At 36.9% G+C, this 14,841-nt stretch overlaps 1 protein-coding gene across 1 annotated transcript in view; it reads right to left on the bottom strand.

Moving 5' to 3' along the window:
- Nucleotides 1–673: 673 nt before the first annotated feature.
- The window catches only part of bwa (alkaline ceramidase), a 54,809-nt gene continuing 40,641 nt past the window's right edge, over nt 674–14,841 (bottom strand). Inside the window, exon 4 of the mRNA XM_075294076.1 lies at nt 674–6,321. Within this exon, the coding sequence (XP_075150191.1) occupies nt 6,003–6,321 (319 nt within the window). The 3' untranslated portion in view covers nt 674–6,002. The remainder of the gene's footprint in view (nt 6,322–14,841) is intronic.

The following is a 14,841-nucleotide window of genomic DNA, read 5'->3' as shown; positions in this document are numbered from 1 at the left end:
AATAAAATATAACAAGCTGGTTGCGCTTGGCGTTTCACAAAAAATAAAATGGCTTTTGTAAAAGTAGTGATGGCAAAATACATGTATGAAGTACATTTTGTACTTTATGATATGCTGCCCCCCATCACAGTAGGATGGTTGTAGTGACATTTACGAGACTGTGGTAGCGATGAAGATGAAATGGAACTTTGAAATGCTGGCAGGGACTGTCGTCCGGATAAACTTATAGTCTGCAAGGCGCATAAAAGCCGATATACATTTGTCTATTAATCTGAAGTTATCCGAATGGTAATGAGATTAGTTATACAATCAAATGTATATTTCATTAAAATTTTCTGACCTAAATTTGTGCAAAATTATTATAGCCGTTTGATGTTGATAAATTGTGGGTTAAATTCAAAATTTTGGCAAAAAATACCACAATTATTAATACATTAATCCATATTTTTAATAAATTGGTGAGTAAATTTGAGATGAGTCGGCATATTTGGCGACGGCGCCGAATGGAAAAAAATGCTCGGCGGCGTGACTTGGTTGCTTCGTTCTCTGATTTCCGCTATGAAACATTTTTATTTGTGCACTATAAGTACGAGGTCTGTTCAATAAGTACCTCACCCCCTGATGATAATCATAAAGGAGAACGAATATTGAGTCCAATCATACACACAAAAAATATGTTTTGTCTTCTTTTACAATAAAAAAATTCTTTATTAAATAATTAATAATTTTATTGATGTTAAAATTAAAATAATAATAGTTTCTAATGATAGAAACAACGAACTAAATATATAATAAAACAATAAAAAACAAAAAAATCACATCTTCTTAAAAAATAAACAAAATAAATTGACGACGACAACGTATTGGCGTATTTACGTCGTACGTTCAATGACATCTATTTCTAATTTTTACGCCGTTCGTCGAAACGTCGCAATTGTGTTCCGGCCTTTAATTTGTCAACAGATTTAACCCAGTAAAGTGGCGAATTCCTACTAAATAAATAAAATTCCATCAATCTAGGATTTTTTTGAAATAGAGTACATAAAGAGCACTGTTGGACATAAAAATACGGCACCAAAAAAGAGAGTGAACAAAAAGATACGAACACAAAAAGAGAACATGTTCTCTTTAAAAGAGATATAATGGACAGCCTAGTTTCAATTAAATTGAAATGTAAGGAAACGAGCACATATTTCTTCATTTTTGTTTATAGAATTCTATTACCAATAAGAATAAAAATTTTGATTTGAAATAAAATATCAAATTGGTGGAAATTAATACTTTGTGTTTTCAATTTCTTTGAACATTAATTTTTGGCTTTTCTCTCCAACTTTTGTTGATAACAGTCACAAAAAGACAAATAGATTTCATAACATCGAATATTTTTGTTTTCTGTTTTTACTTGTACTAACAGCATGTAGAACAAAAATTGTCAATTTGAGAACCTACCTCAATTACTTCAAGAGCTATATGAGCTTGTTCTGAAAATTTGATTCTTGAATTGTGACAAAATGGCCTTACGAAAATAAGCGCTATTTGGCCTATAACATCTTTCACAGTGTGAGAAAAAATTCAAAAAAGAACCGGTAAAAGTATCAGCTATAGTTTTTGTATAAATGTCCATTTACTAGAAACATACAGTCGAAGAATTGTCTCAAATTCTCATATTTTTCGTTTATTGTTAAAGAAGTTATTAAAAATGTATGTTAGTGCTCACCAATATGGTATAGCTTATTTAGATTAAAGCCTCTACTTTAAAATAACATTGAGAAATAAATGGAAACTAAGTGGGAAATTAGAATTTGGTGTCTTTTTTGAATGTCCTTCTAGGTGGACATCGGTAGTGAATGGGTTAACGTGAATGTGAATTTTGTCGTGAGCGTGAATTTAAAGAAATTTATTTCGTGCACTTATAATTTCTTTTTATTTGCATTTTAATGCTATGTCAATACTTGTCGTATACACGTTTGGTTCGATAAACGAAAAGTATGAAACTAACACGGTGAATGGTTTGATCTCAGTATCCTCAGTATCCAATTTCCTATCATCCTAGAGTTTATTGTCTTTGATCAAAACAACCAAAGAATAACAAAACACCAATATCGGTGCTCAAACTAATCCACCAGTATAAAGTCAAGAAGACCGATATCTATGGCTTTCCCCCTTTTAAGATTCCTTCCAAATCCCTTCCCAGCACTGCACATATGTCTTCCATATCAACGGCACATTCCTCGTCATTGGGACATCCCAATCAAAGTTCAAAATTTTTTCAATATCATTGTTTGTCAAACCATTTTCTTTAGGTCTCATGTCTAAAAGAATGTAAATTTACTAACTTAATTGTCCAAAGTTGCCCACAGACAACTTTACAACTTTAAAAATTTCTCACCTGTTGTTTTTTTGAAATTCTAAGATTTGACTTCCACAAATTTTTTATTTGATATGTACTACAACAGATTTAAAAAAAACTTTCAATATTTTTGTCGTAGTTAAAAAAAACATGTTTTTTATAAAAACCATTTTCCAAGATCGAAAATATTTTTTTCTTGAGGCAGATTAAAATTTTCGTACGATTCCCAAAAATAGTAAGAATGATCTACTGTATGTTTAAAATGGTCATGATTTGGCGCCAATGATTTCATTCTTTACTTTCAGTTCATTTGTTTCTTCTATGAGGCGGTGTAATTACGTTAAGTGCAGTTAAAAACACCAGAGCATTAAATTTTCCGGGTTTTAACAACGTTTTGTGAAAATCTCAAAAAGTGTACGATTTAGTTCAATTTTCGTACGACGTAATTCACTCTTGCTATAAAACAGTTAACTTTTTTTCTGAGCAACACCACAATGATGTGATACAATGTGATTTTTAGCATTGGAGATAGACGACAACAACGATATCTATTGACAAAATACGAAAAGTGTTTTAGGTCTACCTAATATTCTAATAGCACATTCATAATTATTGTATTAATTATTATAATGCCAAACACGCTTATATCCAGTACTAATCGGGCATTTGCCCCTAATTAAAAATTGACATGTCACAATATAAAATCAACATGAAAAGATGATTACATTGTTAAGCTTTGTACAATGTTTTTATATTATCGTTATTAATGTGTAACAACAAATATCAAAGGGAAAAAATGTGCTAATTTTATGCATTTTTCTATATTCTATACAGAAAAAAAATTGTCTTTGTTGGGAAATTATTTTTGTGAGAAGTTTTAAGAAATTTTACATTTTTATTTAAGTCACTAAACGTTAATTGATTTTCGTAAGATTTACAAAATACTTTTTACAAGTTCATCTTTCGTCAAGTTCGTCTTTTGTCTGCACGAAGGCTAAGTTCGAATATGGGATATATCTGTGCAGGTTTTTATATAGCTCCCATATAAACCGATCCCCCGATTTGGGGTTTAGGCTTATAGAAACCGAAGTTTTTACCCAATTTGCCTGAAATTAGAAATCTAGAGATATTTTAGGACCATAGAGAGGTGTGCTGAAAATGGTGTGTATTGGTCGATGTTTTGGTACAGCCCCCATATAGACGGATCTCCCGATTTTACTTCTTGGGATTATAGAAACCGAAGTTTTTATCCAATTTGCATGAAATTGGAAATCTGGAGGTTGGGGTCTAGATTCTGTAGGTTTTTCAGAACAACAATTACGTATTAGAAGTACCGATTTTGGCACACTTTGCTAAAATGCTAATTGTACTCTCTGCGCACACTTTCAAAATATTCGGAGTGAAACTTTGGTCTCCATGGGAGCTATATATAAATCTGAACCGATGTCAACCAAATTTGGCATGCATAATAGGAATATTAGTTATACTCCCTGTACAAAACTTCATGTAAATTGGAGTACAACTGTGGCCCCTGGCTTCTGGGGCCGTATAAGTGGATATCGGGCGAATGATGTATATGGGAGCTATATCTAAATTTTAACCGATTTTTACTAAATTTGACCTCATTACCACACTATGAATTGTACTCTTTGTGCAAAATTTATACCAGAGCAAACGAAAAAAAAGAAACTATTATCGCATTTGATTAAATCTAAGCGATTTCCAAAAGAAAAACCGCTCCGCTCCGGCCAAAAAAGGATTCGCTCCTCGCTCTGAATCCCTGATTTCACGTAAATCAGAATACAACTTTGGCTTCTGTGGTCATATTAGTGTAAATCGGGCGAATGAATATATATGGGGTCTATATCTAAATCTGAACGGATTTCAATAAAATGTAGCACACTTGACTACACTATTAATTGTACTCCTAGTGCAAAATTTCAAGCTAATTAAGGTAAAACTCTGGTTTCTGGGGCCATATAAGTGCATATCGGGCGAAAGATATATAAAAAAATAAAACTTGGCATACTTGACTACAGTACTAATTGTTATCCTTGTGCGAAATTTCAACCACATTGGGGTAAAACTCTGGCTTCTGGGCCATATAAGTGCATATCGGGCGAATAAATATATGGGAGGTATATCTAAATATAAATCGATTTCAATTGGCATACTTGATTATAGTACTAATTGTTCTCTTTGTGGAAATTTTCAAGGGTATATCGACTCAGGGACTCGCCCTGAGCAATATTGCCAAGCACACCATATGTCCATCTCGTCTCCTTCTGGGTGTTGCAAACATATGCACTAACTTGTAATACCCTATTCCTCAGTGTGGCGCAGGGTATAAATATCGTTGGCGCCAAACATTAGAAAATGAATTTTCGTTGAACTGGGGAAAACTAAAAAAAAAAATAAACTAGAACAGATTATTTTTTTGTTGTAACGAACTTTTTCTTTGTATCTATGTTCAGCTTCAATATTTAAATTCACCTTATTTTTTTGCACTGCAAAAACGATTTAATTCCATTTATCCCATTTGAATCAATAAAAAATAATTTCACAACCAAAATAACAATTATTTGAATTGGTAACGCGTCGCCTCAACTACCAGGCATGTTTTGATGAAGTTGAAGTTTTATTATATATATTTTGAAAGATTTGTTCCCTATTTTGTCAAAATATGATATAGAATAATTTCATTATAAAAAAATGTGTGATACTCGTATATTCAAAGAATTAAATTTAATCGGAAACTGTCTAAGTAAAGGTGAGTATTAAGTTCGAGTTTAGCAGCTAAAAAGATCAGTAAAAACAGTATAATAGTATACCTCTTTGGTGCAAATATTATTAAAACTTGATGGGGAATTCCCCAAGTCAATTTTTCACAAAGTTTATATTATTTAGAATGGATTATTAGAGAAAAGTAATCGTGAAAAATGGCGAAACTCGAACTTAATACCCACCTTAATTCGTAAAATGATATTAGCCCATATTCCGATATTCGTATTCGCATATGGTAAAATTTTCGTTTGACGATATTTTCTTAATCCTAAAACATATTACAAATTTAAAAATCGGCAAAATATTTATCTTTAATGACAAGATAAAATTATAATTGGATTTAAGTCCTGTAAGAGAAGTAAAATCTTGCAATATGCGATTCCGAATTTCGGAACATGGGGGATTATGAAAACTTTATTATACTATAACTACTTAAGCATCGCTTTTAAATTTCCTAAGCTACTTATTAAATATATAAATATAATTTAAATAGTATCCTAAAAACCTAATACTGTTTATATGTATAACAATTACATATTGTGCATTAAATGTAATGAATTATTATCAATTTTATAACCTCGGTCTTACTGACGTTTTTTTTTTATAATGGCGACTAAAAATTTGGATACGACTACATTAATTGAACCCTAGTAGGTACGACGGAATTTAATTAAATTATTATTATTACTTTTTTTTTGGAATTTGGTCTTATGAACAACTTATGGGTGTTGTTGCACTATATTTATCACAAAACTAAAAATTCCTCTCGTTTAAGAGTAAAAAAATTTCGTTATTTGATTTAGTCCTGATTTTATCACGTTGTGTTTTTTTTTGGTTTTGGTTTCCCACCCATCTTCAAAATGGGAATTTAAATAGCATTTTTGAACTCTTTACCCGGATTGCGTATGCATATGAAAGGTATGCCAAATTCGAATTCATTAACTGGCCAATATTTGAGCAATGGTTGTCGTTGAGGCAGTTCACTTTCCACATATAAATATGCGTAGACGACGAGTAAGGTGTAGGCAGCAATGAAGATGAATACATGCCAGAATCCATGTAAATATGGAAAACTGATTGCTGACCAAATATCACAGAAGAGGCGGTCGTTGACCCAGCAGAACACGGCAATTCCCCAGACAGCGGTTGAACGTAGACCCAAACGATAGACTCGTTTATCTTGAACTCTGAAAGAAAATATAAACAAATTTTTTAGCATCAATTCATTATGTATTAGGTTGTAATATCAATAATTTTACTATATTGCAATAGTATAGTAAAACAAGTATATACAGCAGTAAGTTCGGCCGGGCCGAATCTTAAATACCCACCACCATGAACCAAATATTAGGGTTTCCTTTGAAATGTCAGGAGGGCTTGAGGACTTGAGGACACTTCCCGAAGATAAATTTAAGGATTTCACCTATGAGGACTATATGAGATTCTGGATTTATAAGAACCATTTTTGTTCGAGTTTTAGAGGATTCGTTAATATCTCTTGTAAGTGTGCAAGAAAATTATAAAATAACGTCTTGATTTGAAATCTTAAATCTGTAGAAGTAAATTTTGCATTGAGTTTCAAGCAATTTTCATGATCAGTGCGCCTTCTACACCCTCAAGAAGTGAAGTCGGTCTATATGGAGGCATTACCAAATGGACCGATAAAAACTTAATCCAATACACGTTTTTGTGAGCCTAAAATACCAGAATATTTACAATTTCAGGCAAATCAGATAAAAACTACGGTTTCTAGAAACCCAAGGAGTTAAATCGGGAGATCGTTCTTATGGGGGCTATACTAAAATATGGACCGATACTCACCGTTTTCGGCACACCTCTTTATGACCCGAAAATACCTCTAGATTTCAAATTTCAGTCAAATAGGATAAAAACTTCGGATTCTAGAATCTCAAGAAGTAAAATCGGGAAATCGGTCTATATGGGGGCTATACCAAAATATGGACCGATACTCACCATTTTCGGCACACCTCTTTATGGTCCCACAATACCTCTAGATTTCCAATTTCAGGTAAATTGAATAAAAATTGCGGTTTCTATAAGCCCAAGAAGTAAAATCGGGAGATGGGTTTATATGGGGGCTATACCAAAATATGGACCGATACTCACACTTTTTGGCACACGTATTTGTGGTCCTACAGTACCTCTAGATTTCCAATTTCAGGTAAATTGAATAAAAACTGCGGTTTCTATAAGCCCAAGAAGTAAAATTGGGAGATGGGTCTATATGGGGGCTATACCAAAATATGGACCGATACTCACAATTTTTGGCACACGTATTTGTGGTCCTACATTACCTCTAGATTTCCAATTTCAGGTAAATTGAATAAAAATTGCGGTTTCTATAAGCCCAAGAAATAAAATCGGGAGATCGGTCTATATGGGGGCTATACCAAACCATGGACCGATACTCACCATTTTTGGCACACCTCTTCATGGTCATAAAATACCTCTAGATTTCAAATTTCAGGCAAATTGGATAAAAACTACGATTTCTATAAGCCCAAGACCCCAAATCGGGAGGTCGGTTTATATGGGGACTATATCAAAACCTGGACCGATATAGCCCATCTTCGAACTTGACCTGCCTGCAGACAAAAGACGAGTTTGTGCAAAATTTCAGCACGATTGCTTCATTATTGAAGACTGTAGCGTGATTACAACAGACAGACAGACAGACAGACAGACGGACAGACGGACATCGTTATATCGTCTTAGAATTTCTCCCTGATCAAGAATATATATACTTTATATAGTCGGAAATCGATATTTCGATGTGTTACAAACGGAATGACAAACTTATTATACCCCCGTCACCATTCTATGGTGGTGGGTATAAAAACAAGTACAGTCGAATAGGGTTAAAACTAGCTAATGGCGACAGGTGTTTTTAGTCGGTGGTTCCTTATAATCGTAGTAAAAACAAGTAGGTTAGGTTAGGTTAGGTTAAAGTGGCAGCCCGATTAAATTTCAGGCTCACTTAGACTATTCAGTCCATTGTGATACCACATTTAACTAAAAGTACCTATTACATATGGGCACTTCTAGTCTTAACCACTGAACCTTCTCTATTATTTACTTTTGTGGAACCAACCAGATTGCTCCAAAAACATTAACAAACTGCTTAAGTTAACGTTTTCCAGGTCAGCCAGTAATCTAAAGCTATATGCTCCTAAAATTCGCTTACGCCTTACACAAAAATCAGGACACTCACACAAGAAGTGTTTAATTGATTCCTTTTCCTCCACATCATGACAGCTTATACAATAGTCATTATACTTCGCACCTATAGTTTTTGCAAATTCTCCTATCAGGCAGCGACCCGCTATAGCAGATATCAGGAGTGCTATCTGACGCCTTGAGAACACTAGCATATCTAGTGTGCGGTTTAAATTTAAATGGGGCCATATTTGCTTGGTGTCGTTGCAACCCTTGCAATTTTCCCATCGAATATTGGCCATCATAACAGCCTTCTCACGCAGTAAGAGCTTGCAGGTGGCCAGAGGCATACCAACAGATTCTAGTTCCCATGGAATATGTAAGGTAGTTCCTAGCCTTGCTAACACATCTGCTTCGCAGTTCCCCGGTATGTTCCTATGGCCAGGCACCCATATTAGGTGAATATTGTCAGCCATCTCGTTGAGAGATTTGCGGGAGTCTATGGCCGTTTTTGAGTTAAGGAACACAGAGTCCAAGGATTTTATTGCAGGTTGACTGTCTGAGTATATATTAATGCCAATATTTGTTGGAACATTACTTCTCAGCCAATTCACCACCTCTCTTATTGCCAATATTTCAGCCTGAAAAACACTACAGTGATTAGGTAATCTTTTCGGTATTCGAATTTCCAGATCTTTAGAATATACTCCGAACCCCACTTGTCCATTCAATTTGGAGCCATCAGTATAGAAATCTATATATCTTTTATTCCCTGGGGTCTGTGTACACCACGCCTCACTGTTGGGAATTAGAGTTTCAAACTTTTTGTCGAAAAGTGGTTTTGCCAGGGTGTAATCCACTACGTTAGGCACATCTGGCATTACTTTGAGGACCGAACTATGACCGTACATTTTTTCCGACCACAGCGATAGCTCGCGCAACCGCACAGCCGTTGTTGCAGCTGACTGTTTGGCCAAAATGTCTAAAGGCAATAGATGTAGCATGACATTAAGGGAGTCTGTTCCTGTCTTACTAAATGCGCCTGAGATACATAAGCTCGCCATACGCTGAACTTTATCTAAACAAGTCGGTTTCTGAAGTGCCGGCCACCAGACTACAACACCATATAGCATTATAGGTCTAACCACTGCCGTGTATAGCCAATGCACAATTTTTGGTCTTAGTCCCCACTTTTTCCCTATTGCCTTTTTGCACGAGTACAAAGCTACCGTGGCTTTTCTCGCCCTCTCTTCAATATTAAGCCTAAAATTCAGCTTCCTGTCCAAAATAACGCCAAGGTATTTTGCACACTCACCAAAGGGAATTTAAGTACCCCCTAAGGAAATGGGCCTAACCGTGGGAGTTTTGCGATCTTTGCAGTACATGACTATTTCTGTCTTTGCTGGATTTACACCAAGACCATTATCTTTCGCCTATTTCTCAGTCATCCGGAGAGCTCTCTGTATAATATCTCTGATTGTGGATGGGAATTTTCCCCTGACTGCTAGCGCCACATCATCTGCGTATGCCACCACTTTTATCCTTTCTTTTTCTAGAGAAACCAGAAGGTTGTTTATAGCAACATTCCAAAGAAGAGGTGATAGAACTCCTCCTTGGGGAGTGCCTCTGTTCACATACCTTTGTATGTTTGCTTGCCCTAGTGTGGCCGAAATACGTCTCTTTATTAGAAGTTCGTCTAACAGCCTAAGTATACCTGGATCAACATTCAGAGTTGTCAGTCCATTTAATATCGAGCTCGGAAGGAACTTTATTGAACGCCCATTCGATGTCTAGAAACGCCACGATTGTGTATTCTTTGACAGATAGTGAGCTTTCAATAAAGCTGACCAGTTCATGCAATGCGGTCTCAGTAGACCTGCCCTTCGAGTATGCATGCTGTCGTTTCGAGAGCAACCTTGAATCCACGCTAGTTCTAAGATACATGTCTACCATCCTCTCCAGGGTCTTAAGTAGGAATGAGGATAAGCTGATTGGTCGGAAATCCTTCGCACTCGAGTGAGAGGCTTTTCCTGCTTTAGGTATGAAGACGACTTTTGTTTCCCTCCACTTTTCTGGAATATATGCTAAGTTTACACATCGTTTATATATCACCGTCAACCAGGGGATAATTCTTTCAGCCACTGCCTGTAACTCCGCCGGAGTAATTCCATCAGGTCCTGGGGATTTGAATGGTCCAAAGCTATTTAAAGCCCATTTTATTCTAGATTCCGACACAATTTCCTCGATAGGAAATGATCGCTGAGCCTCTGTTACACCGCCGGAACATGGTTCAACCGTCTGATTTCCAGGGAAGTGTGTGTCCAAAAGTACCTCCAACGTCTCCTCACTGGACGTTGTCCAATTTCCCTCCGATGTTTTAATGAAACCTGGAGCGGTGTTAGTGGATGCTAGTACCATCCGTAGTCTGGAAGCCTCTGACATATTCTCAATACTGCTACAGTAATCATCCCAAGAGTTTTGTTGAGACCTTCTCAGTCCTCGTTTATATTTTCTCATATTCATCTTGTAAGTGTCCCAATCCTCCGGAGCTCTTGTGGACTTTGCTTTGTTAAAGAGCTTTCTGCAGGATTTCCTCATATTACTTAACTCCGTAGTCCACCATGGCGGCCGATTTTTCCCCTTGGCTTTCCTCTAGGGCAAGCAGCTTTCAGTGAAATGTTGAAGGCCTTAGTAATCCGCTCCACTGCGTGTTCGATATCTTGCACAGTGCTCATATTTGTCTCCGGCATTTCCGGTATCATCAAATTGAACGATTCCCTATACCTATTCCAATCAGCTTTCCTAACATTTGGCGGAAATATGGTCTTTGAAGTACGAACAGCCAATCTGAAACTGATGTAGCGATGATCTGAGAAGCTATGTTCCCTCAAAACTTGCCACTCAGATATCTTATCATTCAATTCCGGAGAGGTCAACGTGACGTCCAAAACCTCTTGCCTGTTTCTGGTGACGAAGGTTGGTGCATCTCCCTTATTGCAAACTACCAGGTTAGTACGCAAAATAAACTCTATTAGCGACTCTCCCCTTGCATTAGGATCACTACTTCCTCAAATACTATGATGTGCATTTGCATCGCATCCCATAATGAGTTTTGTCTTTGTTTTTAGTGACTCCTCAACTAAGGTCTTAACGGCACAGGGTGGCATCTCCCTATCATGTCCCATGTAGGCCGAAGATACCCAATATTTGCATGTGGATATCTCTAGACTGGCTACGACAGTGTCTGCATTGCTCAATGAAGGGAGCAGAAACAAGTTTAGTTCGTTTTTAGCAATTATACATGCTCGATTTATATCGTTACCGGTATTATGCAAAAGTTTGAAACCCGGAGTGCTTAATTCACAGATCTTGTTTTTATATATGTATGTTTCTTGAATAAGAACTATATCTATGTCTCCTTTCATCAGGAGAACTTTTAAGGCAGCACAAGCGGCCTTACAATGGTGAAGATTTATCTGGAGGAACCGTAGAACCATCCAAATTTTCAACCACTTTCACATCAGCCGCTTCAATTGAGTCATCAAGGGCTTCATCTTCACAGATCTCGGTGACTCTCGCAACAATCCGCGGTTCAGCTTTGGTGAGGCTTGAGCCTGTAGAAACTTCCCGCATATGATTTTCGCCATAGTCTGCAGGTTTTATGTCTCCTTTGGCTTCGCTAGGAGATTTTTTAACTGCTGACTCTACCGGAGGCTTGTCCGTTTCGGAATCCTTTGGCTGATCGCTTTTGTATACCTTCATATGGATATCATGAAAGCCATAACTTACACGTCCTTGGGACTGGGCTAGATGTGGCAGCGACTCTATGTTTAATATAAACACCGCATGTCGTCTTGGTCCATCTACCTCATCCAATCGACCAACCTTCCAATCGGCGGTTGGAATATCTGGTTTACATTCTTTTAGTCTCTCTAGTATTGACTCAGGATCAGGAGGGTTTGCCGGTATCCATGCATGTGCTCTAGGTTTAGCCGGTATGTCTTTTTTATCGACTAACTCCAAAGCGGCTCCTTCCCAAACTTCACCAATTAGCATCAATGCTGCTTTAAAGCAATCCATAGACCTCTGGTCCGCAAAAGCTATTAACTTATATCGTCCTTGATACCATCCAGCATCTTGCCGTCGAGGACTTGGTCCGGGAAACTTTTTTCGCACCTCTGAGTAGACACCAGACATCGCGTTCTCAATTTCCCCCCATTTTTGCCTTGGAATCATACCGTCCAATGCTCCTTTATTAATAATAGCCATCACAAGGCTGTATTTTGCAACTGAGGCAAACGATCTTTGATCCCGTTTAGAGGATGGCAGCTCATCCGGTGATCGTTCCCTTTTTCCAGCTTCAAGAATTCCTTGAGCCCATTTTAAGGAACCGCTTTGATTAGCCGACAACGTGCTTGGGTCGACTGATCCTAAGAAGAAATGCTTTGATAAACAAAGCATTTCTTCGTTCCTTGAATCTCTTTCGAGAGGGATTGCCTCCTTTTGATGTCGTCACCTTAGAAAAGGTTCGACTTGCCAAAGTGTCACCGCCAGTCGACCCGTCTACAGGTCGACTAATTGGGCCTGACTCTTGGTCGATGCCCAAATTTATAACTTCAGTCGTTACCCGTCCACTGGGCCCTGAAGTTAGCAACCCAGTGGATGACTTTGAATTTCGCTGCATGGTGGTTTATTATTTCCACCACACGTGAAATTCGTAATAAGTACTTATTACGATGAAATACTCCGCTATTAGAAAACACGTCCGTTCAGTTCGACGGTTGAATAAGAAATAACAAGTAAGTAAAGTCTAAAGTCGGGCGGAGCTGACTATATTATACCCTTCACCACTATGTAGACAAACATTTGTGTTACAACTAATTCAAATTTGCTGGGAGCTATATAAAGGTTTGTATTTCCAAATACAAATACTTTTAATGGAGACAATTTTTTGTACTTTTACAAAAACTTTAGAATTAAAATTTAAATCGGCTAACGCCCTGGGATGAAACACAATGTTAGTAAAAAAATATGGGAAATATGAAGCGAGACAAATGTTAATGCAATTTTACAAAAGAGCATTTATGATTTACCGGCCGATACATATGTATTCGAGATATAGGACAATTTTAGTAATATTTACAATTTTTGCTACTCATCAGTGGCGATTTTACAAGGATATTGGTTAGATCCCGCCAAGATATGTGGTCAAGCGTGGGTTGTGATATATTATTTGGTCAAATCGGGCGACTTGGAGCCTTATTTAAACTGAACCGTTTTGTAGCAATTCTGGCATTACAGTGTGTAGGATATGAGTAAGATATGGGAAAATCATCACAGAATTTTGTTAAAGTGTGGAAGTTTTGGCCATATTTATATAAACTGGAAAACCGAATATATGGAGGCTTTATCTAAACCTTGACACACTTAAATATCATATTAAATATATTCTCTGTGGAAACTATCCAGTCAATTGGAGGAAAATCCCATTGAAAATGGGTCTAAAATATGAAACAGCCAACTCTGGTGTACATATATATGGGAGCTATATATAATCTGAACCGATTTTGACAAAATTTGACATGCATACTTAGAATAATAATTCTGCAATCTCTGCAAAATTTCACGTAAATGGGAGTATAACTTTGGCCTCCGTGGTCATATGACTGTAAATTGGGCAAAACTCTGACGTTTGATTTTAACCAAATTTGGCACACATAACGACACCGTTAAAAGTACCTCTCGTGCAAAATCATAAAATAGTCGAATGTATGGAATTTGAAGAACATCGGATGATAAACACGCCAATTATAACCAAATCGGGGATAAATATATATGACAGCTATATCTAAATCTGAACCGATTTTTTCCAAAATCAATAGCGATTGTCTTTGTTCCAAAAAACGACCATATGCCAAACTTGAGGAGGATCGGACTTAAACTGCGACCTGTACTTTGCGCATAAAACTACATGACCAGACAGACGGATTCACTGATTACAGTAGCAGCCCTATTCAAGCTCACTTAGACTATTCAGTCCATTGTGATACCACATTAACTAAAAGTACCTATTACATATTGGCACTTCTAGTTTTAACGGCTGAACCTACTCGATTATTTTCTTCTGTTGAACCAACCAGATTGTTCTAAAAACATTAGCAGACTGCTTAAGTTAACATTTGCCAGGCCCGCCAGTAATCTAAAGCTGTATGCTCCTAATATTCGCTTACGCCTTACTCAAAATGCAGTACATTCACACAAGAGGTGTTTAATCGATACCTTTTCTTCTCAGGCAGTAGTCATTATAGTTTTTGCAAACTCGCCTATCAGACAACTACCCGTTATAGCAGATATGAGGAGTGATATCTGACGTCTTGAAAACACTAACATATCTAGTGTGCGGTTTAAGTTTAGATGGGTGTGTCGTTGCAACACTTGCAATTCTCCCATAGGACATTCGCCATCATAACTGCCTTCTCACGCAGTATGAGCTTGACGATTGATGTTCATTGCAAAAAACTATTCATTTT

Source organism: Haematobia irritans, chromosome 2, assembly GCF_050003625.1.
Source record: "Haematobia irritans isolate KBUSLIRL chromosome 2, ASM5000362v1, whole genome shotgun sequence".
Lineage (NCBI taxonomy): Eukaryota > Metazoa > Arthropoda > Insecta > Diptera > Muscidae > Haematobia > Haematobia irritans.
Note: the sequence above shows the minus strand (reverse complement) of the source record. Positions and strands in the feature narration are given on the sequence as shown.